This window comes from Asterias amurensis, chromosome 9 (assembly GCF_032118995.1).
Source record: "Asterias amurensis chromosome 9, ASM3211899v1".
Taxonomy (NCBI): Eukaryota; Metazoa; Echinodermata; class Asteroidea; order Forcipulatida; family Asteriidae; genus Asterias; species Asterias amurensis.
This window is the reverse complement of record NC_092656.1, coordinates 637,379-663,274: the sequence shown is the minus strand read 5'-3', so window position 1 is coordinate 663,274 and position 25,896 is coordinate 637,379. Positions and strand designations below refer to the sequence as shown.

The following is a 25,896-nucleotide window of genomic DNA, read 5'->3' as shown; positions in this document are numbered from 1 at the left end:
CTCGTTGCGAGTTTGTTGTGACCGTATCACCGTAGGGGTCAACCTTAGTGCGTGTGCACAAAAACATAGTGCCAAAAAATTAATAGAACTGGTCTAAATTCACAGTAAAATGTCAGTAACCAATTTGTATGATAACTTATTCTACAGAGCCACTTGGGATTGGTGATTGTTTTTGATTAATTTTGGCATTTTATTTTTAGAAAATAGTTTTGACTTTTGCGAAGTAATTTGTAACTTTCAATTTGACCTTCGGGCGCCATTTTGTGGGGTACGGCTAGCGATAATCGATTAACAACAAGATGTCAGATGTTCATCAATTTAGTGAATGTTTTGTCCGTTGATTAAGGATTATAAAGAAGTTGTTACTGTGTGTCCAATGAGTCTCGTCATGCAACTGCCGGCAACTTAGGTAAGACCTTGTGTCTCATATTATTTATTTTAAATGCTTAGGTATTCTAAAAAGGTTCATAAAATGGACAAACGTTCAGCTAGCCCTTTAAAAAAATGCAAGACAACTGCACAACACAAAACCAGTGAAGTGTCGTAGGTCGAGTTGGTAAATTCCCTAGTCTAAGGCATTACATGGTCTAGTTATGGTAGTACAGGCTGAGTAGCTAAGCTAGACTCGGGTAATAATTTAATAAGATAAATCATAAAGATACATATTCAAAACTATTAGTATTTTATTACAAAAAGTGTCAAAATGATTAGTTGCGATAACGACTAACGTCCCCGTAAGGCGTAACCCTCCTGCCGATGGCGTAGCCGGAGGGTTACGAAGCAAACGCAATGTGTGCAGGGCGAAATGGTTAAAAACGTACAATTTCTAGAAACACGAACTTGATCTTCAATCAATGTCTACAGTAATGAATCCTACAATATCACTCAAAACACCCTTGAGGCTTGAGGAAATAATTTGAAGAAAAGGCACAAAAACTTACCAGATTCCCGAGCGAAAGACCCAGGTTGAAAATTTGAACCTGAGGGGGGCGGAGCTTCGGCCGTGTGTGCACGTCACCGGGGTCAACGACTCAGCGCTGCGTGTGGTGCATTGTGTATCCCGGTAACTGTGTAGCCGTAGTCTTGATCCAAGACCATTGATGTTGCACGGTCACACACAACCAACGTTCCGATCTATGCACGGCAAAAACTGTACACGCTTGTTATAATCGAACGTTAGCGGGCGCTCTGTTTCTCTGATTTCCGCATCTCAGCGCGTGTACAAGACTACGGCTGCACAGTTGCAGGGATACAGAATGCACCCCACACGCAGCACTGAGTCCGTGACATGCACAAACAGCCGAAGCTCCGCCCCCCTCAGGTTCAAATTTTCAACCTGGGTCTTTCGCTCGAAAATCTGGTAAGTTTTTGTGCCTTTTCTTCAAATTATTTCCTCAATGGTGTTTTGAGTGATATTGTAGGATTCATTAGACATTGAGGATCAAGTTCGTGTTTCTAGAATTTGTGTCATGATTTTCAAAAGTGGTATAAATGGAGCAAATCTGCTGACTAGCTGTCGAAATTGTACGTTTTTAACCATTTCGCCCTGCACACATTGCGTTTGCTTCGTAACCCTCCGGCTACGCCGTCGGCAAAGTTACGTTATCGCAACTACAAAATCATTAAAATTAATGTTTTACTATTTATCCTGTTGTGTGTTGTGTTTGTATTGTAGGAATTTAAGAAAAAAGAAAAAAAATTGGGGCCTGTTTCCTGCCTGTGACTCATTAGCTGTGCTGTGTCTGTCTGTCTCACGTCTCATTTGTCTGTCATGTCTGTCTGGGGTTCCACTAAACGCAAACATTTTTTATCAGGGAAGTTTAGTTGCGCACTTCGTGATGTCTCCGGAGACTCATGAACACACTGTACTGTCACACCGTCTCTGGCTGTCCTTACTCTATGGTCACACTGACCATTCTGACACATGACTGACAACATAATTTTCTAATTGGTTTTCGCCGTATAATGATGAAGGTATGTTTTTTTTTTTTATTAATCCTCTTTTGTACATCATGACATTGACATCAATTAATTAAGTTATTATTTCAACTCCACTTGACTGTCCCTGTGTCGACCAACCACCAAAAATACACTTTGTTTGTAAGCATCATCTTCTTTATCTGCCATTTATAAACCATTCACAAACCATTCACCAACACACCTTAGAACTTAGAAGTACGTTCGCCTAGGGTTGCTATTGTTCCTAAAACTAGCACTGCCCACCACTTGAAATTGTTGGCAACGTTTGCGCAAGTGGAATGCACCCCATGTCTTGATAACACTCCCGATCCGTCCCACCTACCATCAGCAAATTTGTTTTCAAAAAAAATTATTTCTCAGTAGGACAAGTTGACTTGGCTACGAGTTGACTCGGGTTCCAATGAACCTGGTCTGAGTAAGACAAGTTGACTCTGGTTAAAATCGTACTGATTTTAGGGGTTGAGTTCAGTCATGGAGGAATAAGACTTCCTCCATGGTTCAGTTGACCTTAGGAACGACTCGGAGTAGCCCCACTTTTGTGGCCAAGTCTGAATCATTGGCCACACGGTACGTCAGGACCCTTTTTTTCTTCAGCTTACCAACATATATAAATTGAAAGGGCATTTCTGACCATTGGGTTGGTGGTTTTTAAAATAAGCTTCGTCATTCACTTTGGCCTTGGTCTTTTGGAAAAAGATTGCGCCTATAAAGTTAATTTTTTATGGGTAAGCTGAAGAAATGAAGGAATATCTGAATGAAGCTATGACTTCTTCCATTAAGTATAAATATGAAAATATTAAATTTGTTGAAAAGAAAATCGCAATGGCGGGAGCCCTTTGTATGCAACAAGGAGTCCAACCTGACATGCGTAGGGCCAATGAGTTTCCCAATGAGGAAAGTGCAAATTCCGGTTGACAAAAAACATGATATTCTGTTTTCACATGTTTTTTAATTAGATAGGCCTAAAAAGTTGTATACATAACTTTTGTATTTCTTAAGTTGCACTGCTGACTTCTTAAACGTTAATTTTAACTGACATTTGCCTGAAAAATACTGTTGATTAGTTTTAACGCTAACTTAGGTTCTGTATGGAAACTGTTCAATTGGTATGCACACTCTCGTCGAACTGGAACCAAATCACACACAACAAGTCGCATGTACACCAATTGTACCTACCAAATTGTGTACAAAAAGTGTGTAGCTCTATTGTTGTTAAGAATAAACATTTTGCATGTGACAAGCTTGTCACAGAGGAGGATGCTGAAGTAAAAATAACAAATTGGATTTGTAATGTAAAAACAACTTTCCTATTTCATTAAGGCCTAGAGGCCTACTGAGTTTATTTTGAGAGAAAATTTTTTTTAGTTTTTTGTTTTTTTGCACAGTGAGTATTTTTATATTTAACACCTAAAACAAAAAAAAGTGTCAAATCATTGAGAATGCTGCAGTGACAGATGCAGTTGCTACCCGTTGTCACCTCACTAAATTTGGATAAATTCAACATTCTTGATGAGAAAGTTGTGAGAGGTTTTGTTACTGTTTGCTCAACAAATAGACACTGTACCCCGTTCAGCTAAAACTTTCACAGATCACTTTTATTGTCTTGATAATGTTGCCCTAAAATGGCCAATCTGCAGGTATTGCTGCAATAAAACCATCAATGAGAACATTTAGCTTCCAGCTTTTCTTTTACATTCTGTACTCTTTTGAGTGGCAACCATTCTTATTGTTTGGTGGACTCTTTAATTATGCAGTATTTATAGAGCATTGCATTCTTTGAGACTATTAACCTTTCTGTGCCAAAGTAATAGCAACAAACGATAGGGCAGCTACAGCTCTTTTAAATACTTGTGAAATGGACGCGCCCATAAAAACAACCTATGCACTGTGTTTGAGTTTAGATTCTTTTGTTAGCAAATTCGACTCAAGTCATCCGATTGTTCTCCATTATGAATTGTTTGTAGTTGTACCAGTGTTGAGTTTTTAAGGCTGAGAATTGGACATAGATTTGTGAAACTATTTTTTGGAGGGGGTTTAATTTGTTTGTAAATTGATGTTTTTTACACCGAATGAGAAGTGTGAATTATTTTGAGTTAAATGGTTATTATTTGCTTTTCCTTCGGATGACCACTATGTACACATGGCATGATATAGACACAACAATGGCCAGCCTGCTAAGTAAAGAAACGCTATCCAGCATCCTTTATCCTTTAGTAAACATCCAGAAATTAACCTGTGTCTGACATGATTGAATTACACCGGATTTCTACTTAAAGGCAGTATAGAGTCACACAATTAGAAAGAACAGTGAGATATGTTTACATTACGGCAAAGGTTTGTTTAGCTTTTGAATGAGTCAGAACGGATTTACGTTAGGGTTAGTTCTTACTGGTCGCCCGGTCACCAAAATCCAAGTAAAAAACAGGGGGTGATGCAAAACTCTTTGTTGAGTAGCTGGGTTGGCTAAGTTCGTTCTATCAGAAGTGGTTTTTAAGTATTAAACTTTCAAAAATCTTAGCAAAAACTATTGCTAAACAGTCCCCTTATGAAAAAGCTAACAATAACATGCTGCTTGTAAAGAAAAAAAAATTGTTTATACCAGCCCGACCGTCGAGTGGAACTATATGTTTGGAGAGCTTACATGGATCTGTTTAAAATTTGTATAAAGAAAAAATAAAATAATATCAAGCAGTTAAATTTTCTTGTAAGAAGTGAATGAGGCTTTTTATATACATGTATTCCACATCGGTCCAAGCCCGTATTTTTGTTATTCTGATGATGCACAGACTCTGTATTTGCCTTCTTGGGAAGTTCTGGGTTTAGAAAAAGGGGGACTCTGGCACGAGAGCCATTTACAAAAAGGTTTAAATTCAACCAATTGCATCTCTGACATGTAAAACAGATAATGATATTATTTATGGTTTGTTTATTAAAACACTGCAATGCAGTCGGCTAAAACCCAAAATGTACAGTTTACAAAAATAGTAATTAAAAATATTATTATAATACAAAAAAAAGAATAAAATCTCTTTGCTGTCTATTTGATTATGTTTTGGAAGCAAAAATGTTCTGCAAACTTATTTTTGTCATCCGCAGCATCCATTGAATTTTTTCTTTTTATTTCATGTAGGTACCATCTTTTGTAACCAGTAAAGGTTTCATCAGTATGGTGGAGAAACATGAGGATAACCCAGAAGCCCAGATTACCATCCCTGGTGCCCAGCAAACCTCACTGGGATCCCCACAACCCCCAATCTACAATACAAAGTATAACAAAGGTATTGAAGACTATGATGAACTATTAGACGATGAGCCAGAATATCCAGACGATGAAGTGGAGAAAGAGGAAGAAGAAGATGAAATAGATGAAGATGAAGATGAGGATTTAGAAGGGGAGGGAGGGGATAGTGGAGGTGAAGATGAAGACGTACCTGAAGAGAAGATAGAAGTCAAGGAAAGAGTACAGTCTTCCACTACAAAGAAGAGGAAGAAAAGGAAGAAGAAGTAAGTGTTTGGTAACCAGGGGTATTTCCCGGTGGCAACTAGGCCTAGTGTCGTAACTAATGATAATTGTTTCTTTTAAACTTGGCATTAGTGCATCACTGACCAGTGACTGAAACAGTTATTGGTTACAGCCGCAAAAACGTAACCTCACTGACCAGTGACTGAAACAGTTATTGGTTACAGCCGCAAAAACGCAACCTCACTGACCAGTGACTGAAACAGTTATTGGTTACAGCCGCAAAAACGCAACCTCACTGACCAGTGACTGAAACAGTTATTGGTTACAGCCGCAAAAACGCAACCTCACTGACCAGTGACTGAAACAGTTATTGGTTACAGCCGCAAAAACGCAACCTCACTGACCAGTGACTGAAACAGTTATTGGTTACAGCCGCAAAAACGCAACCTCACTGACCAGTGACTGAAACAGTTATTGGTTACAGCCGCAAAAACGCAACCTCACTGACCAGTAACTGAAACAGTTATTGGTTACAGCCGCAAAAACGCAACCTCACTGACCAGTGACTGAAACAGTTATTGGTTACAGCCGCAAAAACGCAACCTCACTGACCAGTGACTGAAACAGTTATTGGTTACAGCCGCAAAAACGCAACCTCACTGACCAGTGACTGAAACAATTATTGGTTACAGCCGCAAAAACGCAACCTCACTGACCAGTGACTGAAACAATTGTTGGTTACAGCCGCAAAAACGCAACCTCGGCATGACCCAGAGAAGAACATCATTTTCATGCTTTGACCTGAATTTAGACTAGAAAAGAACAATTACATGTAGTATTTCAAGTGAGGTTTATAACAGCATCGCCCATCTCCAGAAAAACAAATTGAAAATGTAGATTTCTTCTGAAATGTTTTTATAAAAAGGTTAATCTTTGGTCGTCTTTCTTAGTTTTGGGATGACACTTCTGGGATCAAAAACACTAAGCATAAGAACCTGAAACTGTTGTCTGGTTGTGCCATCTTTTCAAATATTGTGTTTAAAGCAATTATTTCTTTTCTTTCCTCAGAATCATTGGAATCAATTTATCCAGCTGCAAGTATGACTCGGGTAAGTTACCTTTATTTTTAAACAAACCATTTATTGAGTATGAGTACTTCTCGCTACTCTCCAAGATAAATAATTGCAATCTGTACTGCAAATCTTTGAATTTTGTTGTATATCATATGGCAAATTTTTTTTCTATCGAGATTCGGAATCTTTATACAGCACATGTACCTGTTCTCTTGAAGAAACTAACTGTAGTTGTCTTCTTTTTTGGTTCCAGTGAAGAGAATGTCCAAAAGGTTTGGCATGAAGGAGATGAATGAAGATGAAGACTGGACGTTATTATGGACTGACTGTTCAGTCTCGCTGGATAGAGTCATGGAGATGAAGAAATATCAAGTCAGTAATACTATTAGGAGCAGGGTTCACCCCATACACAAGCTAGTGTAGCAGGCCAATACACGTACATTTTGGCTGATACAATTGTTAACAATAATTTTTGTATTCCCAATTTACGCAAACAAAATCAAGTCAGTACCCATTTATAATTAAAGGGATTTTTGGGTGGTTAGGGTCTGAACTAAGCTTTCAACGAAAGTTGAGAGACTGTAGGCGTTTCAAGTAATAATTAAGAAGTATTTTCAAAAAAGTAGCTTCCAGTAACCAGATGACTGCTTTTTGGTTTTGAACTTTCCTTTTTAGTTTAGTTGACTCGGAAACATTTGTGTGGCTAATTTTGAGGGAAATTTTCTCAATGTAAAAATAATCAGTATTTGATTTCTCTGTTTCTGTCCCACAGAAAGTGAACCATTTCCCAGGCATGGGTGAAATCTGTCGGAAGGACTTGCTTGGTAGGAACTTGACGCGGATGCTGAAGTTATTCCCCAAGGAGTACGCAATATTCCCAAGGACATGGGTGCTTCCTGCAGAGTACGTATTAATTCAACTTATTTATCCATGGCTCTATTATAAATGTTTTAGGGGTCATTGCTGGTTGCAGTATCCCATAGAATCTAATATCAATTTGTATTTGTCGTTGTTCATTTTCAACATGATCAGGAATGTCCATTCATGCCAGGAACCTGCCGGCTTTTAAGACACTTCCTTAGCTACCTTGTTGAGTCTTGAGAGCAACATCATGTCTCAAAAAGCCGTGATATTCACAACCTGTGCAGTGTCAACTTATGAATGATGTGTCTGCATCTTCTCTCGTGCCAGATATCAACAACTTAAAAAAATCTAATCTCTGTTCCTGTTTGATTAACCCATTATAATTAGTAAGTACACTGTTTATACCATAGTTATGGAGACTTCCAAGCATTCTGTCGAACCAAGAAGAACAAGACGTATATTACTAAACCGGAGAGTGGCTGTCAAGGTAAAGGCATTGCAATCACCAAGAATCCCATGAAAGACATCAAGCCTGGAGAACATATGGTGTGTCAACAATACCTCACAAAGGTAAAATTGGTGCTATCAAGGAGATTGTCATGTAAAGTACCTGACAATAAATTAGAAATTATGTGACTGCTTGATTAACATACAAATTGTGCGTTGTGTACATCGTAATTGTAATGTGGTCTGCCTTTCGTGGCGCATTCAAGTGATTTGTTTTTACGATAATTCAAACTGTAAAATTATAAATGTGTAACCGGAGAACCAGACGGTTATAACCGTGTACCCAACACAGGCTTCATATTGTAAAGTGCAATGCATCTTCAGTGAAACATGCCCAGGTGTAGACACACGAGGAGTCCCCACCTCTTCACAAAAAATATTAATACATGGTCTGCCCAAATTAAGTAATGTATGTTGTGTGAACTTCAGCAAAACTGGTAAATTAATGGCCTCATGTTTCAATCCTAGGGGAGTCTTTCTCAAATGATGTACATGCCCAGGGACCTCCCAATTGTTACTCATGTGATCCCTTGTCTGACTATTATTGTTATCCATGTGTTTCGTTTGCAGCCGTTTCTGATAGATGGGTTTAAGATGGATCTGAGAGTGTATGTTGTAGTCACTTCATGCGACCCACTTAGAGTGTTTGTTTACAAGGATGGCTTAGCAAGGTTTGCTACTGTCAAGTATACAGAGCCAACAAACAGCAATGTGGTAAGTCAGGAGTTTTTTTTCTGGCGAAACACTTAATACGCAGTTCAGCGCTTTATCACATTCTGAGTCATCTCTCATTCTTTTTTCTACTAGGCATGTAGAACTATGTTCGATTTGTTGATGTATTGACTATCGTTTAATCTTTTGTGTATTGTGTTTTGTTTTGTTGACAGGATGATGTCTTTATGCATTTAACCAATTATGCAATCAACAAACACAGCTCAGACTTTGTGAGGGATGAGGAGAAGGGAAGTAAAAGGTATGTCAACAAAATGTATTCAACTAATTGAATTCATATCTGACAATTTGTGGTAAAATTGAGTTTTGTATTATGTTGTATTTCACTGTATTGTACTGTATTTTTGAGCCAAGCCCCACTACCAGTTAATTTCCAAGCTGGTACTTCAGAGTCCAACATCCCCCTGAAGATAATCAAAGCATACTAAGTGAAACCACCGTGTTGTCAACCACTGGTTCTTCTCAAAAGAAATTTACACATGGTGCTAGCGCAAACCTGGCTACTGTATTTTAAGTACTTTTCTTGTTGAGTAAAATTGTGTAATTTTTGTGTAGGCGGCTGACTACTGTGCGTAAATGGTTTGATGACAATGGGTACGACTCCAACGCTATTTGGGATGAGATTTACGACACCATCATTAAGACACTCATCTCGGCCCATCCGATTCTCAGACATAATTACCGCACTTGCTTCAGCAATCAGACAAACGTGAAAGGCAGTAGCTGCTTTGAAGTGCTGGGCTTTGACGTCATGCTAGACCGGAAACTCAGGGCTTGGATACTGGAGGTAAGACTTGCCATGTTGAGACTTTTTTTTTTCAAAATTTTGTGGCTCTTTTAGGAGGCTTTTCAAAAATCTGAACAAGAGAAACGTTTGGATTGGTTAAGTATTCCAGTGGCCATACATGGTTCATTTCATTTAACTATCAAAACTTTCCATTGGTACTTTCAAAACACTAGCGCACATATTACTTTGTGAAGGATCGTTCCTGTAGTTCCTGCAAAGTTTGCATTCACTTTCTCCATGGAACTGTTTTAATGAACTTCTTCTCTTGCCACAGGTCAACCTGTCTCCAAGTTTCCACACCGACCACAAGCTAGACAAAGAGGTGAAGGAAGGTCTTCTTCTTGACACCATGAATCTTATTAATCTAGTACCATTCGATCGGAAGAAATGTGTGGAGGAGGAGAGGAGAAGAGTCAAGGATAGACTACTTCATCGAGGCAAGAAGGATGTCAAGTAAGTGTAGCTAGGGTATCTATTATACAAATACAGGGCGTATGAGTGTATTGTCACAGAACATTATCGCAAAGTGAAATCTGAACTGTTAAATGATAAAGCCAGATTTTACGGAGTGAGTATATTTTGCCACAAAACACTCACATGCTATCAATTTGTTTTAAATAACTCACATATATAGATCTTTGTCATTTGAAAATATACCTGCCTATCTGTTTTTCCATAAACAATGGTTATGCTGTCCAACGTCACGGCAATAGAAACATGGCAAAATAATTTTATTTTATTAATATTATTTTCTCTTCAGGAAAGAAGAAACAATAGAATCTCTGGCGTCGATTCAAGATGCCCTGATTAAGTTTGAAGATGAGCATCTTGGTGGCTTCACCAGGATCTACCCACGTGAGGGATGTGATAAATACGATAAGTACTTTCAGCATAGTGGCTCGCTGTTCCAAGAAACGGCAGCTTCAAAAGCCAGAGGAGAGTGCGCCAGGTAAGAAGTCTTATGTCATCAAAATATCTAATACAAGTATGTTCTTAACTCTGAGTAGCATTTACAAGTAAATTTAGAAACTATTTAACTGCAAAGGTTTTGTATTCTAGAGCAACTGTGCATCTTTGTGTAGATAATCAACATTTACCAAACTATATCATAGTGCAGATGTAGTCACCAAACATGATATCGTAGTTGTTGCTGGCGTAGTTTAACCACCATGTAAAACCACAGTAAATGGTGTTGAATGGTCAGACAGTAGGAGGGCTGACTGTGTACTGTGTAGATGTAATCACCACACATGATATCGTAGTTGTAGCTGGCATAGTTTATCCACCATTTAAAACCACACTAGATGTGGTCATACATTTTGAGGTGTACTGTTGTAGATGCATTTACTACATGATATCATAATGCAGGTGTACGTAGGTTATCCATCAATCGTTTTGCAATCTACTCATACTTGTTTCTTTTTCTTGTTTATTTCTTTTTTTCCCTTTTTTCATCATGTTTAAAATAAAATATTTTTCTTTTACCTACAGACAACAGCGAGAAGAGCTGCGATTAAAGCAGGAGAAACTGGAGATGATGTTAAAGAAGAAACCCTCAGAACGACGAGACCCAGAAGGGGTACGACCTGAAAGTCCAGGAAGGGAGAAATCCAAACGGCGGAGTAGAGTCAATGTACCCAGGGTAGCACTTGGGAAACGTCTCAGTCAGACCAACTCACAGACAATGGTAAGAACTCACATCTAGTCTGTATGTCAATATTTCCAGTTTGTAAGTCATAAGCCGCTGTCGCATTGGACAATATTTCTGGAGTGAAAGAATTACATCAGTAATATAAACTGCACAATAAATTCAACCAGTCTCTCTCATCATTTCCTGCTCAAGCTTATTGGTCAAAGTCCAATCTAATGGAAGCTGTTTAAAAAAAACTAATGCTTAACAAACAATATTTTGGGCACCATGACATCGGATGTTGCTTGGTCGCCTGTTTCTGCTACATGTATCACACCTTTCCTCTGCTTAGCAAGTTGTGTGCTTAACTGCTTGATAAAATCTGACCTGACTGGTCAAGTCACTGTTGTAGATTTTGATGCTTCATAGGTCATGTGTATGGTTCCCTACCTAGTGTTTGTCATGTTTGACCAATCAAGCGAGTATCTTACAATGCATCATAGCTTTTATCAGTAAAGCCAAAAAGTTAACTTTGACGTAACTCTGTCAATTTTCTAGATCAAGCCCCTAGAGCAGGAATTCATCAATACCAAAGAGCCCAGAGACATCCTAGAGGAGGAAGAGCTTGAACGGATAAGCTCCTTACTCCAACGAGATAATCTAGTCAGGGGATTAGGCGTTGTTGAACATGTGTATAGATTACTACACTGTACACCGGGAACAGTTGGTGTGATGAAGAATGCTGAGAGACAGGCTAATGTAAGTATTCTGACATGCTGTGCGGTTGTGAGTACTGACGGCTTTGTATTGGTTTGATTTGGCTGCTTAATGTGTCTGTTTGAGCTGTGTGATGTAGACTTTAGTATCGATTGAATGGCTGTATTGTTTATAGAGCATCATTAGTGCAGTTGTCAATAAGCTACATGTACATGATTGAAAATACTGTTTACCACCAAGCGTTTGTCCCAGAGAATCCGAATAGGGTTTTCAATGTTGCAATGAAGATGTGGTGTGTCAGAGCTGTGTTTTGAGAGAGTTGCAACAACTTGGGATTAGAAGCCATTTTCTGACGCATGTGCACACACAATGTGCCAGACTAAACGGCACTGGCGCTACATTTGGACCGATAATGGCATCCAGTAACCATCTGACCAAACTGGTCCCTCTATACCGCAACTCTTCCCATACACAGCTCTTCCAAGGTAAATTTGACACCCATGAGCTCTGGATTAGTTTCTCCTTCTATGTTTGATTCTACAAAGTGTGTACCATGCGTAAGAAATAGATGACTACACTAACTATGCTTTTCTCAGTTTGAGATTGCATCAAGGGGTTAACCCTTCTCATGTTTTTCTCCTCAATTTATATTATTTCATTATCTATTTGGTGGAAGACCATTCATGATTGCGGTTCACACTGCTGCACATTTACATGGATACTCTTCATGCATACAAGACCTTTTGTATAAAAACATTCATTGGTTGAAGTAACTCTGTGCAATTCTCATAATATTTTCTGATTTCCCGCACTCTATTAATCTCTGATAACCGGCCCTGTTTGACCTTTGACTACTCTACTAATCAATCTAATGCTTTACATTGTAGTTTCTTCTCTTCCGTTTCTTTGCACCTTCAAGGCACTTGTAGATCATAGTAAACCCTCTCACCCCTGCTCTCGCCGCCTTTGCAGTAGTAGAATAGTCAGTCAGATGAATACATTCCTTCATCTAGAAGCCCCTCCCAGCCAAAGATCCTCCACTAATCCCAAACGCCTTCCCACCCTCCCCCAACCGGACTCTAAGAAAGCTGGCAAACCCAGCACTCACTGGTCAGAGGTGTATACTTATAGTATCAATTTAGCTCCCAATGAAGCAGACCTCCAGGATGGGTTAATCAAAGATCCATCAGCCGTAGCCGCTCAGGCCAGTCCGTCTCAGAATAACTCAGCCGGCTCTGGTCATGCTAACCCAGCCATTAAAGAGGGTGTAGGATACCAGAGTGGGTCAAACTATAAAGTGGTGTGCTGGCCGGCTGGCTGTCAAGCACCGTTGACTATACACAGTATAGCCAGGAGTAAACGCTTCCTTCATGTTAGACATAGAGCTAAGAAGCATATCAGGGAGATACCCCACCCTCCTGAAGGATCGGATGCATCCTTGGTAGCTACTGATGAAGATGCTGATAGGAATAGATTGAAAGGAAAGGATAGTGTGGAAACACTTCAATCAATTAGTGAGGTATTTGTTCAACATAGTGTAGTTGCAGTAAGCTTTGACAATTCTTGACAATTCACTAATAGCATTTTGAGCGAACCAGTGGTGCTCAGACTCTTTCCATTATGGAATGTGTTTTATCACAGTATCTATAACTATACTTGAAGTTATTTAGTTGATTATTTTCAGAAAGGGGTTCACTGTTTTTTCTACAAAGCAATTGTAGTAACAGTATTGATGCCATCTAAGATTGCATAGATACTGTACCTTTCATCTTACATCTCAAAGTCATGCGCACTTTGTTTATTGCAAGTGTACCGTTGTTGCATGCAGCCCCTTCATTCAAATTCTTCCCTCAATTCTGAGAACATCTGGCTCCTATAAGAATAGCTTTTTGTAGTTTGAATTTAGATAAGCTTTGCACGTTTGCAGTGGTATTGCTGTTAGTTTGTGGCACCATTATGACTCTAGTTTGTACCCCCTCTCCTTGTGCCAATTTGTCCCTTCATTGAGCCTCCTCTCTGTACCTGCAGCGTGATCTCCAGGACCTGTCCGGCAAGAGTAGTCGTTTGACGTTCAGTGACCACATGGCGGTCACTATGCCCCCAGATGTCAATGCTCTACGTCCCAATAATCTTCCATATGCATCCCAAAACCCGCCTTCATCCTTCACACATCAGGTGAATCTATCAGAAATTATGCATTTAAGGCCCCCGATGCTTCAATGGCCAAGGGCCACACACTTAATGAGGGGAACGGTTGTGGAAACAAGTGTTCAAGGCTTTGTGATATAATTTCAGTAAAACATCTTGCCTACCCATGTCACTATAAAGTCCCCAATGGCAAGTTTAAGGGTAGGGACCTTGAAAGGGACTCTGGTTTTAAAATAAACAATGATCGACTGACAACAGTATCGTATTTAAGGCTTTTTTAAAGCCTGAGAGAGAAAAAAATAATAAAAGTATCAAATTATGTACAGATTGAGTTGAAAATGAATGGGCTCACAAATTCTGAAGCAAAAAACAAATTTGTATCATGATCACTATCTAACAATACTTATGATCATTATCATTAAATTTTGGCCATATGGTGATCATTTTTAGTGAATAATTTATAATTACTTACTTGTACCCTAGAAGCAGCCTGGCAATTGGAGCATCTGGAGCCTGGATCACTGCATGACAGTGCATGAATTCTTACATAATTTTCAATTGTTGTTTCAAAAGCGAATTGTCTATTTAAAGCTGATTCATTCTGAAGATAGGGCATGTGTGTTGTGTATGGCTTCTGTCGTTAAAGCTTAGTGCTGTGAGCACATTTAGAATGTTGTTGCATGTATTTGTTAAGGAAAATATTGGACAACCTTTTTTTATCTTGTTATACAAGAAATCTAGAATAATCATTTTGCCCTTAATTGGATAAGAACTCTGGAAAACCTAACTGTCACTTCTGATGTACTATTTTTCCTTAATGTTAAAGTTTCTTCTAGCACTTTAAAAACCACTGACAGGAGAAGGTAAACTAATACTCAAATCCAATACTAATTGTAGAAAACATTCCTAAAAAACATTGTCTTTTCTATTGTAATTTTCTCTATTGTTTTTCTGATTCTTATCTAGTAAAGAATTGTTCATGTTTTTATATTACGAATACTGACTTATGTATGAATAATTCATTGTGTAAATTGTATTTTGTATTTTGACTTGTAACTTTGCTTTGGTTATTAATTCCTCCCTATATAGATAACCGGCCCAACTTCCTCCGCCGTCCGTGTCCAGCCCCATCCCCCAACCCACATATCCAGCGGTCAGTGGCAAACCATGCTCGCTAAAAACCACCGCGCCCCAATCACGAACCACCAGCAGTCAGCTTATGCCGTCTCCCAAAATCCCAACCCCACCACCCTCCAGCAGCGGTACCGCTTTGCCCCTCGGAAGGGGTACGCAACCGGGCGTGACGCACGCCTCTCAAACACCGTTATCCCAGAGGTAGAGTGGAAACACCTTGCGCACCTGTTTGATCCAGACAAGACGGCACCTCAAGGAGGTAACAGGTTGATAACGGCTACCACTCAGGGTCAGAATGATTGGAGGTGTGGAGATTGTATCAATGGAATCAATCATCATCATCATCATCCACAGGAGAGAAGGATACTTAGTGCTAATGCACAACAAAGAAGAGAAACTTGTGAGTATACATGGACATGTGATGTAACTAACACAGGATTCTTCCAGATTTTGTAATTTTTTTAATAGATTCTCCTTTTTTTACAGTTTTTTTAGGAACTAAACTTGCCATGAAAGTACAGGCATGATTTTCTCCCTATTTATTTTTATTATATTTATTTTATTTTTTTATTTTTTTTGGGGGGGGGCTGGAATTTGAGATCGAAATGTGCAAAAATAAAGATAACACTATTTGAAATGCCCTGATAGCAAAGTAGGGCTTTTAAAACCAAAGATAAACACCACATAAAAGTATGCAGTGGACCTTGTTGTTTTAATTCAGCTTTCCAAAACTTGGGTTCCAGAATGCCCCACAGTTGTGACAGGGAGAACCCTGTACATTTTGTACAATTATTGAAACTGGAAATATTGCGCATTTTTAAATATATATTGTGTTTCCCCAACATCACCAGCAACGAATCATGCGAGGCATAACCAGCGAGGCGCTACAGGCAGCAATACCAACTTAACAACAGTCACCATGTGTGCGACACCGCCCAACATCTACATCGGAGGTGCTAGCAGCAACCACAACTTCCCTAACCTCATCCGTGTCACTCAGAGCCCTACATCTGGTGGTGGTGCAGCTACGCTCAATCTATCGGTGGTGTCGGGTCCAGCTCCAGTCATGCACAGACCTGAGATGGGATCGGCTGGCAGTATAAAGCATTCGGCTGGTAGAGTGGAGAGACTGGGGAGTGCAGGCGTCAGTGAGGGATATTTAAGGTATAGTGGGGTTTTACTTTTCTTCTGTCTGCACTTTAAAGGCTGGGTATACTTTTGGCCTGAATCCTTACTTGGTGCATCCCAACATGCATAAAATAACAAACCTGTGAACATTTGGGCTCAATTGGTCATCGTAGTTGCAAGAGAAATTGAGAAAGATGAAAGGACACACCCTTGTTGCCTAGAGTTGTGTGCTTTCAGATGCCTGAAGCCTTTGTCAGATTCAACTTTCAAAGGGTGTTGTTTCCAACAAGTTTTATAATAAGAACAGCTTTATGATGCTCTTTACCAAGTAAGTTTTCATGGTATTTAACTTAACTGTAAAGGCAGTGGACACTATTGGTAATTACTCAAAATATTTATTAGCATAAAACCTAACTTGGTAACGAGTAATGGGAAGAGGTTGGTAGTATAAAACATTGTGAGAAACGGCTCCCTCTGAAGTGACGTAGTTTTCGAGAAAGAAGTAATTTTCCACGAATTTGATTTCGAGACCTCATATTTAGAATTTCAGATCTCGAAATCAAGCATCCGAAAGCACACAACTTCGTGTGACAAGGGTGGTTTTTCTTTCATTAATATCTCGCAACTTCGACGACCAATTGAGCTCAAATTTTCACAGGTTTGTTATTTTATGCATTTGTTGAGAAACACCAAGTGAGAAGACTGGTCTTTGACAATTACCAATAGTGTCCACTGCCTTTAACTTTAACTCAAAACTCAACATGGTTTAAAAAAAGCTTCAACGTCAATAATACCATTTGTCTAATTTTACATTTCTCTCTAACCAAACAAACTATCATCCAGTGCCTTAGTGCCTAATAGATGTTTGATGCCCTTAAATAATATGCAGAAGGTTTTAAACTTCCCCATTTCATAATATTTATCATGTCATTATGTATCTCATTTGCAAAGTTTATAACAAGATCATAACAGAATGTATTAATTGCCTAGTACTAACTCTGATAAGACAATTCCTCCCCATTCTTTCCATGTTAACACCTGACCACCCCGCAGCAAACCCCAAGGACCACCCATCGTGGCTCTCAAACTATCCCATCGACCAAACTATACCTCCTTATGTGTGCCCATGACAGGCGTGGTACGACCAAGCGTCAAGTGTAGGTTGAATCAAATCACAAGAGTTGTGTTGCATGCATGGTGTTAACATTGAGCTGCATGGTGTGTGCTTAAATACATAGCTTAATATTGACCCTTTGCGTCTAATGTCACTAGCTCATGTAGCAACCTCGCGTCAAAGCAAGACCTATCATTGGTGAATAGTTGTGTAAGGCACATACACACATGCATGCTTCCATTGTTTAGCCTCAGAATAGCAACATATGCACAGAGCCTTCAAAACTTGCTTATGACTAAAGGGATATGGTAGCACTGACAGGAATTTATCACATGCGTACTGTTAAGTTCCTTTTCACAAGCTGTTTTTTCTTGATGTGGGTTTGGGGTTCTGGGTTTACTCGAATCATCATCGCTACATCATGGGTTGTGGAATTCCAAGAAAATCAGGTCTTGTAGCTCAACACTTTTCACTGGAATAGAAATCATTTTGACAAGACCTACTTTGTAAACTATGTTGGTTTTTGTTAGACTTGCTGAATAATTTTGGATGAGTAGTTTTTTTATATTGAACAAAACTGAGATACTTTGTATATGTGCGACTAAAACCAATGCTGTGTTTATGATACCAGGTACTGCAGTTTATGAAGTGGCTTTACAATTTTCATGCATGCTCAATTTTGCTTCTTTCTTAAATATGGCCAGCATCCAGATTGCCCAGTAGGTTTGTTTTTAAACAAAGATAAACACCAAGTAAAAACTATTCCGAGGACCTTGTTTCAATTCAGAGTCTTTCGACTTGGATTCAGAATGCCCTTTGGAGAAAACCCTGCAATCATTTGTACATGTATGTAAAATGTGTATTATGGTCTTCTGAGCAAACATACAAATCAAGTTAATACTGGAAATGGTACTCCAAGTAAATTATTCCTTCTGATACCTACCATATTAATTTTGAGTCATCTGTTATTGGCAGATTGTCTGTTTAGATAGCCAGTTCATGACACCATCTATCCCAAGGGAGGATTTCATATTGTCAATCATCCAATCCCAAATGAAGTTGTTAAAGATACAGTCCTGATGTCACGGCCGATATTAATAGTGTTTCATTCTGTCAGTGAGAGAACTTGCAGCAGTTTTTAGGAATGAGATTTTACTGAAAATTCATGAAAATAAGTTTTCCAGTCCCGGAGGTCTTCCTTTGAGCCAAAATCCAATGAAACACAGTCTCTGGGTGCCATGTAATCCTCTTCTTGCAATATAAGGGATAAGGCATGGAATTGAGGATCACAATAACTCCGTTATGAAGGCAGAATTCTACCCTCTTTCTATTGTCTTTGTGTGTAAAATGAAGCGTTTTATGGCATGCTCTGACCAAGTATCACAACGTAAAGTACAGCCTTTGTTTGTGTTATCTGATGTGACAGAAAAATATAATTATGCACATCACCCGAATTGTAGCAGGAAAATTATTGGCATGCTGACACGACATCCGGTGCAAACTGGTTAAATAGTCTTATTAAATTATTCGCTGAGTAAATAAACTTAGTTTTCTGGGTTTGGCATTAGCAAGACAAACACTGGAAGTATTGGATTGATCAACTTTTTTTTTATAAATCCAATCTTTTAATTGCAAATTAATTGATGGTATATAAACTCTTCAAAAATGATAAAGATTGTTTCTATTATACATTGATAGCATTGATAGCGTAAGCATGAATAAGCTGGTTAAAATAAATTAATGTTCACATTCCGTCTCTGAATCTATGTGAACATTTCACCAGCCAAACTAACTTAATTAACAGAATTCTTGAAAAGTCTTTCGAAGCTAAATTCCCCCACATTAGACTCTACCTTTAAGGAGACGCATCTGTGAGAAAGTTGTTTACTTAATTCGCCAAACACATTTCAGGAATGTTGAAAAGATTCTTTCCAGTGAAGTCTTCTTCAGGTGAATGGGGTAAACACAACTTTACCATCTGGCCGTTGGGTCACTAGGTTTCTCTATGATCATACATTTATGGAAAATCTTGCCATATATTTTCAGGATGTCGGCTGGTCTTGTCTTGTGGGTTTTTTTTTTCTTCCCAAAAACTCTGGAATAATGGCTTAGTTCTTCGCTGTGAAAATTAGTTCAGATAGCTTGACTCTGTGTTAAGAGTTTTACAAGAATGACCAAACTGCATTGTAATGGTCTGAATGAGCTGTGTTTGTTCATGTGATGAGGAATTTGTAATTCTCATCACTGGCCCCCTGATTTTTATCTCCCTGTGGCAAGATGCAAATGTTGGCAGCTCTGCTATCAAATCCGTTTTTCTTTTACATTAAAAACATTACCTTCTGGGTTGGGTAAATACAAATAGTTGTGTAGATGGTACAAAGCTATGCCCTAGTCTGGAATGACATTCTCGTTGGTTGTAAAGTCACACTTCCTCAGGAACAAGACATTAGGGGCCTATTACAACATCTGGCATCATTTTATATATGCAATACATACAATCGCAGTCATGACCTCTGTTGGACATACCATGTTGTTTCACTAGATGTTGTTTTAGGTGGGTGTGCACATTTTTAGCAGTGTTGGTGTTTTCGTGTGTGCGATATGCAGCTGACAAGTGCTTGCTAGATAAAGTATTTTATTACATTATGCTGTATTGAAGCTGTGAATGTATTTGAGTGGATTTTATATCTTGCATCTATAGGTTTGTTGACTGCAAAAGAACCTTATCAAGCAATTTCCATCAAATCCAGTTGGCTACCCAGTTACAATATTACAATTTGTCACACCAAAAGAGAGAAAACCTGAGCCTCATTCTGGTTACTGCTTTTGTGTTTGAAGGAAACAAGATGAATATTGGTTTCATTTTGGTGAATCATGGCATTAATGGTAATGATTGTTTTTGTGTTTTTAGGTCAACCAAATCACAAAGACTAAGAGGAACTTCCAATACTCTGAGGTTAAAGGTAAGATTCTCCATTTCAATTTCTTATTTTTAAAGGGAAAGTACCTGTTTTTGGAAGAGGTCATTCTTATCCTCTTATCCTCTTTCAGTAAATACTCCAACAAACCTGTAGAAATGTCAGCAAAATGCGTTGTTGAGGGTTTTGTGGCTACAATAACAAGCAACAATGATTTGGGGGTCTTTAGATGTTAATTTCATAACTTAAGAAGTAATTTATAGAAACAAAATTCTGGCGGATTGGTACTGGCAAAAACATTTGCTAAGCAGTATTTACTGCTGCACAGCTTTATGAAATTTTTCCCAGGTTCATGTACAAAAGTTTATCAAGATAGGTCTTGCATTGCATTAGTATTTATTTTGTTAACTGGTTCATCTTATTCACAGCAACTGGAAATGCGTGAGAACCATGCCGTAGTGCTGAGTTGACGTCGATGATGCACCGAACGCTTGGTGTATTTTTAGATTATTACATCATCCAAAGATGAGAGAGTCTTCCAGTAACATGCCTCACACATCATGTTAGGGCGCCCTCTGTTGTTGTTGAGCATGCAACTCCCCATGATGGAAGCAGAGACTGTCGGTCGTCGATGTGAAAGAGTTTGGTCACATGAGGAGGATAGCACCCTGTGACCTTATCAGCACCAGACTAGACTAATGGCTCATGGTGTGTGTGCTACAGGCAACTGGTCTGCACGTGGTGTCCAATGATGTTGAAATGCCACAATGATGTACCTTTTTTAATAGCTTTCAGAAAAGACTCCGCTAGGGTCAACAACGGCAGACCAATAACTATGATGTGCCTTCTTTTTATACAAAAACACTAAACTTCTAAAGCACTCTCCCATTCCAATGGTCCTCTAAGCCATGAACCATGTAATGGTTATTATTACCATGGAGGAAGGAAAATACACTTTCTTCCATGCTAATACAAACTGTATTCATAGGAACATCTGTTCATCATAGGTGGCAGATTGACAATTTAAGAATTCCGTTCACTTCCTTCCAGTATTAGTTTGGGGGCTTTTTATAAGATTGTCTCTTACACCTACACAGCCTCCCCCAGGCACCTTCGTACTTTAAACCCCACGCTGATGCATCACACTGCTTGCCTTTTTGGAGGGGGTCACATCACACACTATTAAGATACAGTAGGTATTAGAGGTTCAATTCACATCACCACAGAAAATGTTATCCCCTCAAAACGGTTCAGCACTAGTTAGTGAGGCTATAAGAGTCTTTAGTGACACTCGCACAACTCATTGAGGGCTTTAATTTGATCTATCCTCAGGGGCTTGGTCATTATTCCCTGATAAGGACAAAACAAGTTCTTCACAATTATTTGTTTGATACAGCTACTTGTATTTTTGTTTGTTCACACCCCAGGCACAAGATTGAATACAGAATCATTTCATTTGTTGGTACCAAACTGGAAATAGCTCCCTCTATTTCTTTATTCCTGTTGCCAGGAATAATACTTTCCTGTGGTATGTTCAGATGACTGTATGCTTGCTGTACAACTAAGGCACCATTTACTTGTAAGCTTCTTACATGAAACATTTAAAGATGCTCCGTCTAATTTGACCCAAAATTATAAATAGCTATTTTTTAAAGAAAAAACTACCAACGATGGAAGTTAATCAAAATAAAAAATGACAGTTCTGCATGTTACATGTATTTTGTGCATTGTCCTTGGCATATGCAAAAGATTTTGTTTGTTTTTCAATTTGAAATAGCACAATCTGCCAAACTTCATACTGAGGAAAATCTCTTTAAAAAAAAAATGTTCAATGAAAATCCGTCGATGCAACTTTTGAGGCTTGGGTTATTATTTTTTCTTCATAGTTCCAGTCTCGCATCTAAAATGCCTTAAGGTAAATACAGCAAGCTGTTATTTGAAAATACCATTTGATTATGTTAATTGACTATAATAATATAAGAATGTTGCACCTTTACTATGAACTCACAGTATCTAAGTTATATAATAGTGGGCACTCAATAGTGCCCCCTATAACTTATAAAGTGTTAAGTGATTGATGGTTTACTTGTTTTAATTATTATATCACTAGCCAAAACAATGTGTGCTTATTTATGTTTGTTGGTTATGTATTGGTGTCAGGATCATTGCTGTATTTAAGTTTGAAATGAATTAAGTTACTCTATAGTATTGCAAGTACATTCACTGCTGAAACATGTGGACATTTGTTTTTCTACAGTCTTATCAATGTTCAGCGCGGTTCATACTTCCTGTGAATGCCTCGTGCGAAGTGAATTTCCTTGCGTCACAAAGGGAAAGGGAGCGTGTACAGATTGTGCCGTCACCGAAATTCGCTTCGCATTCGCAGGAAGTATGAACCGGGCTTGATGCGCTCCCCCTTAAAAGCAATATGTGCCTTGAAAATGACAAACTCTTTAAACAAAAACAGGGAATAACAGTTCATTTTGTTACCTTTTGAAGCAAACTCATTAGCCCTTTTAAGGTATAATGGACACTTTAGGAGTACAGCGTTTGGTTTGGGTGTATATAGACAGATTTACCCAAACCTAATACTGTCATAGTATGTTGTCCATCATACCTTAAAAAGGCTCATTGAAGCCAAGTGTATAAGCAGACTTTCTACTTGACACCCTCTCAAATATTGTAGTTGATAGGATGAAGGAAATGTCAAATGGATACTATAAATTGTGGTTTTGAATAGTTGACTGGATTTGGTTCTTCACTATTATTGCTGTGCAATCTCATGACAAATTAACAGGAAACTGTTTCCATTGAGATCCTCTACAACATGCTGTCAGCCAGCATAGTGGCATGCTTACAGTGCACTACATTGGTTCCTGCCCAAGATAAGGTTTTATGCTTCATCAAGATCAACCTCAAGTATGTACAGAATGTGTGAACATTCCACAGCGAAATGATAACATTCTGCCTTCAGAGACATACTACAGAATGAAATAGAAAGGCAAAATGTTATCATGAAATTCACAAATTCTGCTAATTTTAGTTTAGCTGTGCTGGAAATGAGTAAGGGCTAGTGAGGTTTAATTATTAATAAGAGGGTACTTTGTATTAGAACAAGGACCCTTATCACGTTGGGCAATTTGTACACGGGCACTTTGGATGTAAACTACAACACTCTGCTTTCAAAAGGAAATTTGAGTGTCGGAGATATTTCATCGGTCCAAAGACATGTGAAGTGTAAATGTTCGTTTCTTCCGCATCAAAGATTTTCTAGAACTGGTTTGCTTGTGAAATGGCCCTACACGGGACTTTTTTCGGGCACTTTAAACACACATGTATACTCCATGCTTAGAGTCAGTCAACTGTGCTGAATGCAATCGGAACACTTTGAGTAATTTTTCTAACAATGCCGTACAATAGTCAAGCAAATCGAAATGTGAATGCCTTTTCTTCTTGGGTATTGCATGAAACTGGTTGCCTGTAAGATGCCCTGTGTTTAATATTATGTATTATATTGTAAATATGTGAATGGTGTACATTTCTTGTTTAAACTTTACTCTGTTTTATATCTATAACTTATAACCTCTATAGTTTTGCCTTATAAACCAAACTGATCCGTCCATGAGTCTGTACAGTTTTCATAACCCATTGCTGCTTCTTGGGTTTTTGCACCAAGTATCACATCACACGGTGGACCGTGCCTTTCTCCATTCCATACAACAATGTAATTGGGGGGGGGGGGGTTAAAGCATAGAAAAATGGTCCACCTTAGCAAGACCGAAACACCCAGTGTAAACACCCACACTTACAAGGGTATTTTATACAGTGATTTTTTTAGTGTTAACGTTAATACAAACTAATATATTTCACTGTGAATACCTGTATTAGGCCATGTACTTTATTTTTTTCTTAATGTGTCGTATACTTTTCAGATAAAACTGTCCAAATCATTTTTTTTATAGAATGTAATTTCGTGATTTGTCTTTTTTTCACGAAATGATGAATCTATATTTGTGTTTGCATGACTTTAAAATCAAACTTAAGTGAAATAGAAATGACCACCAGCTTCCAATGAATTGTACCTGCCAATGATTTTGTTGAAATTGAACTTTTTGCTGTTTTGGGTGAAGTTATCAGAACCTTGTCCACTTGTTCCCATGTGCAGTAAAACTGCTTTTTTGGATTTGTTGTGTTGCATAATAAGACTGCGTTGACGTCACGGTGACGCACTGGTAATGGCTGTTTTCAGTCATTCACGATGATTGTATAATTTGTTTGTGTAATAACGAAATATCTACTCTCGATATTGTTTTTGATAAAGGATTAGGTTGGGCTTAAAGGGACACGTTGCCTTCGTTTTGGTCGCTTTGGGCCATAGTATGATTGGTTTTTGAATCATTGTTGGAAAGATGTTTGGAAAGTGATCCACACAAATACTTTGAGATTACCTAGTTTTCCTTATAATTCATGAACCAACACGGTCCGCCATATTTTAGTAGAGCTACTTTTTTGACTGCACAAAATGGCGGACTTTATTAGGAAAAAATACACATTTTGGAGGTACATTTGTGTGTGTGAATCATAATATTTAACTTTGTAGCGCTTTGTAGCCCAAGGCGCTCAATCCGAAGGCAACGTGTCTTTTTAAAATACTTTTGCCCGTCATGCTTTGTGCGTAATGCGTAATCCTTAAAAAATAAATTGCACGTGGAAATGTTTAGGCAAAACGCATTTTACGCATTACGGATACATTATTATGTGCAATGCTTGGGGCGTATTTTCATTTTTACAAATTGCGCATTGCGCACAACACATGACGGACAATGACCGGTCCACATGACTTTGTTAATTTATTCATCACAAGTGAGGTTTTTTTAAGTGATTGGTTTAACGTTTGATAACAGATTCTTATCACGTATTGTTAGTACAATTTGAATTCATTGCAAGTACACACTAGGCCTTATATTGATTATTTACAATCCGTCCAATTTGAAATAAAAACAATAACAAGCCTGAAAAATCTAACTGTCTTTTGAGTTTCTGTGAGCTTTTATTTTCAACCACATTTAAAGGAACACGTTGCCTTGGATCGGACGAGTTGGTTTATAAAAAGCGTTTGTAACCGTTTGTTATAAAATGCATATGGGTAGAAAGATGTTATAAAAGTATAATACAATGATCCACACAAATTTGAGTCGGGAGAAAATGATTACAAGTATGCACAATTTATCAGCATGTAGACACATTGTCTTTGATTTTGGTTGTATTAAGCAACACTGAATCAACTGTTGCGGTTTGAGTCGAATATGACTTCATTTCAGAGGAAAATATTCCACTGGAAAACAATTAAAATATGAACTTCACAACCAGTATGCCTAAACTTTCAGTGTTTTGCCCTTGCCAATCATGTAGCACCCTTGAAAACAAATATTTGAATGCACGTAAGCACTACGTCATGTATCAGCTTCAATACTACAGCACTTTATTTTCACCTTTTTGGTTTCCATTATTGATTCACAACCACCCCCACCCCTAACAATAAAAAACAACAACAACAACAACAACAAGGCAGAAATATGTCATTTCATGTAAAGAAAAATATGTTGAAATGTTTTGTTTTATGTTCTTTCTTCTGGCGAAAATGTTTACCGTAATTAAACGATTTAACAAAATTTCAAGCACACAAATACTAATAGGCCTA

General features: G+C 38.3%; 1 protein-coding gene across 3 annotated transcripts; it reads left to right on the top strand.

Annotated features, from left to right (window-relative positions):
* Positions 1-271: 271 nt before the first annotated feature.
* Positions 272-25,228, top strand: LOC139941443 (tubulin polyglutamylase ttll6-like). Of its 3 annotated transcripts, none has more exons than XM_071937937.1 (19): positions 272-409; positions 5,111-5,484; positions 6,512-6,552; positions 6,770-6,888; positions 7,289-7,419; positions 7,791-7,950; positions 8,458-8,601; positions 8,775-8,860; positions 9,175-9,406; positions 9,681-9,859; positions 10,167-10,355; positions 10,898-11,093; positions 11,595-11,795; positions 13,782-13,928; positions 14,991-15,435; positions 15,887-16,199; positions 17,217-17,320; positions 20,189-20,240; positions 20,624-25,228. In XM_071937937.1, exons 2-18 carry the CDS (start codon positions 5,147-5,149, stop codon positions 20,209-20,211), a joined length of 3,048 nt encoding a protein of 1,015 aa, XP_071794038.1. In that variant the 5' UTR covers positions 272-409; positions 5,111-5,146; the 3' UTR covers positions 20,212-20,240; positions 20,624-25,228. The 3 variants fall into 3 exon arrangements, with proteins under 3 accessions (XP_071794038.1, XP_071794037.1, XP_071794039.1); XM_071937936.1 differs by lacking the exon at positions 17,217-17,320 and adding an exon at positions 12,673-13,272; XM_071937938.1 differs by lacking the exon at positions 13,782-13,928.
* Positions 25,229-25,896: the final 668 nt, after the last annotated feature.

Bases quoted from the DNA above. Each gene is read 5' to 3' on its own strand.
- LOC139941443 (XM_071937936.1), top strand. From the start codon at position 5,147: ATGGTGGAGAAACATGAGGATAACCCAGAAGCCCAGATTACCATCCCT. The intron at 8,602-8,774 runs GTAAGTCAGGAG...TTTTGTTGACAG, and splicing joins AGCCAACAAACAGCAATGTG to GATGATGTCTTTATGCATTT. The intron at 9,860-10,166 runs GTAAGTGTAGCT...TTTTCTCTTCAG, and splicing joins CGAGGCAAGAAGGATGTCAA to GAAAGAAGAAACAATAGAAT.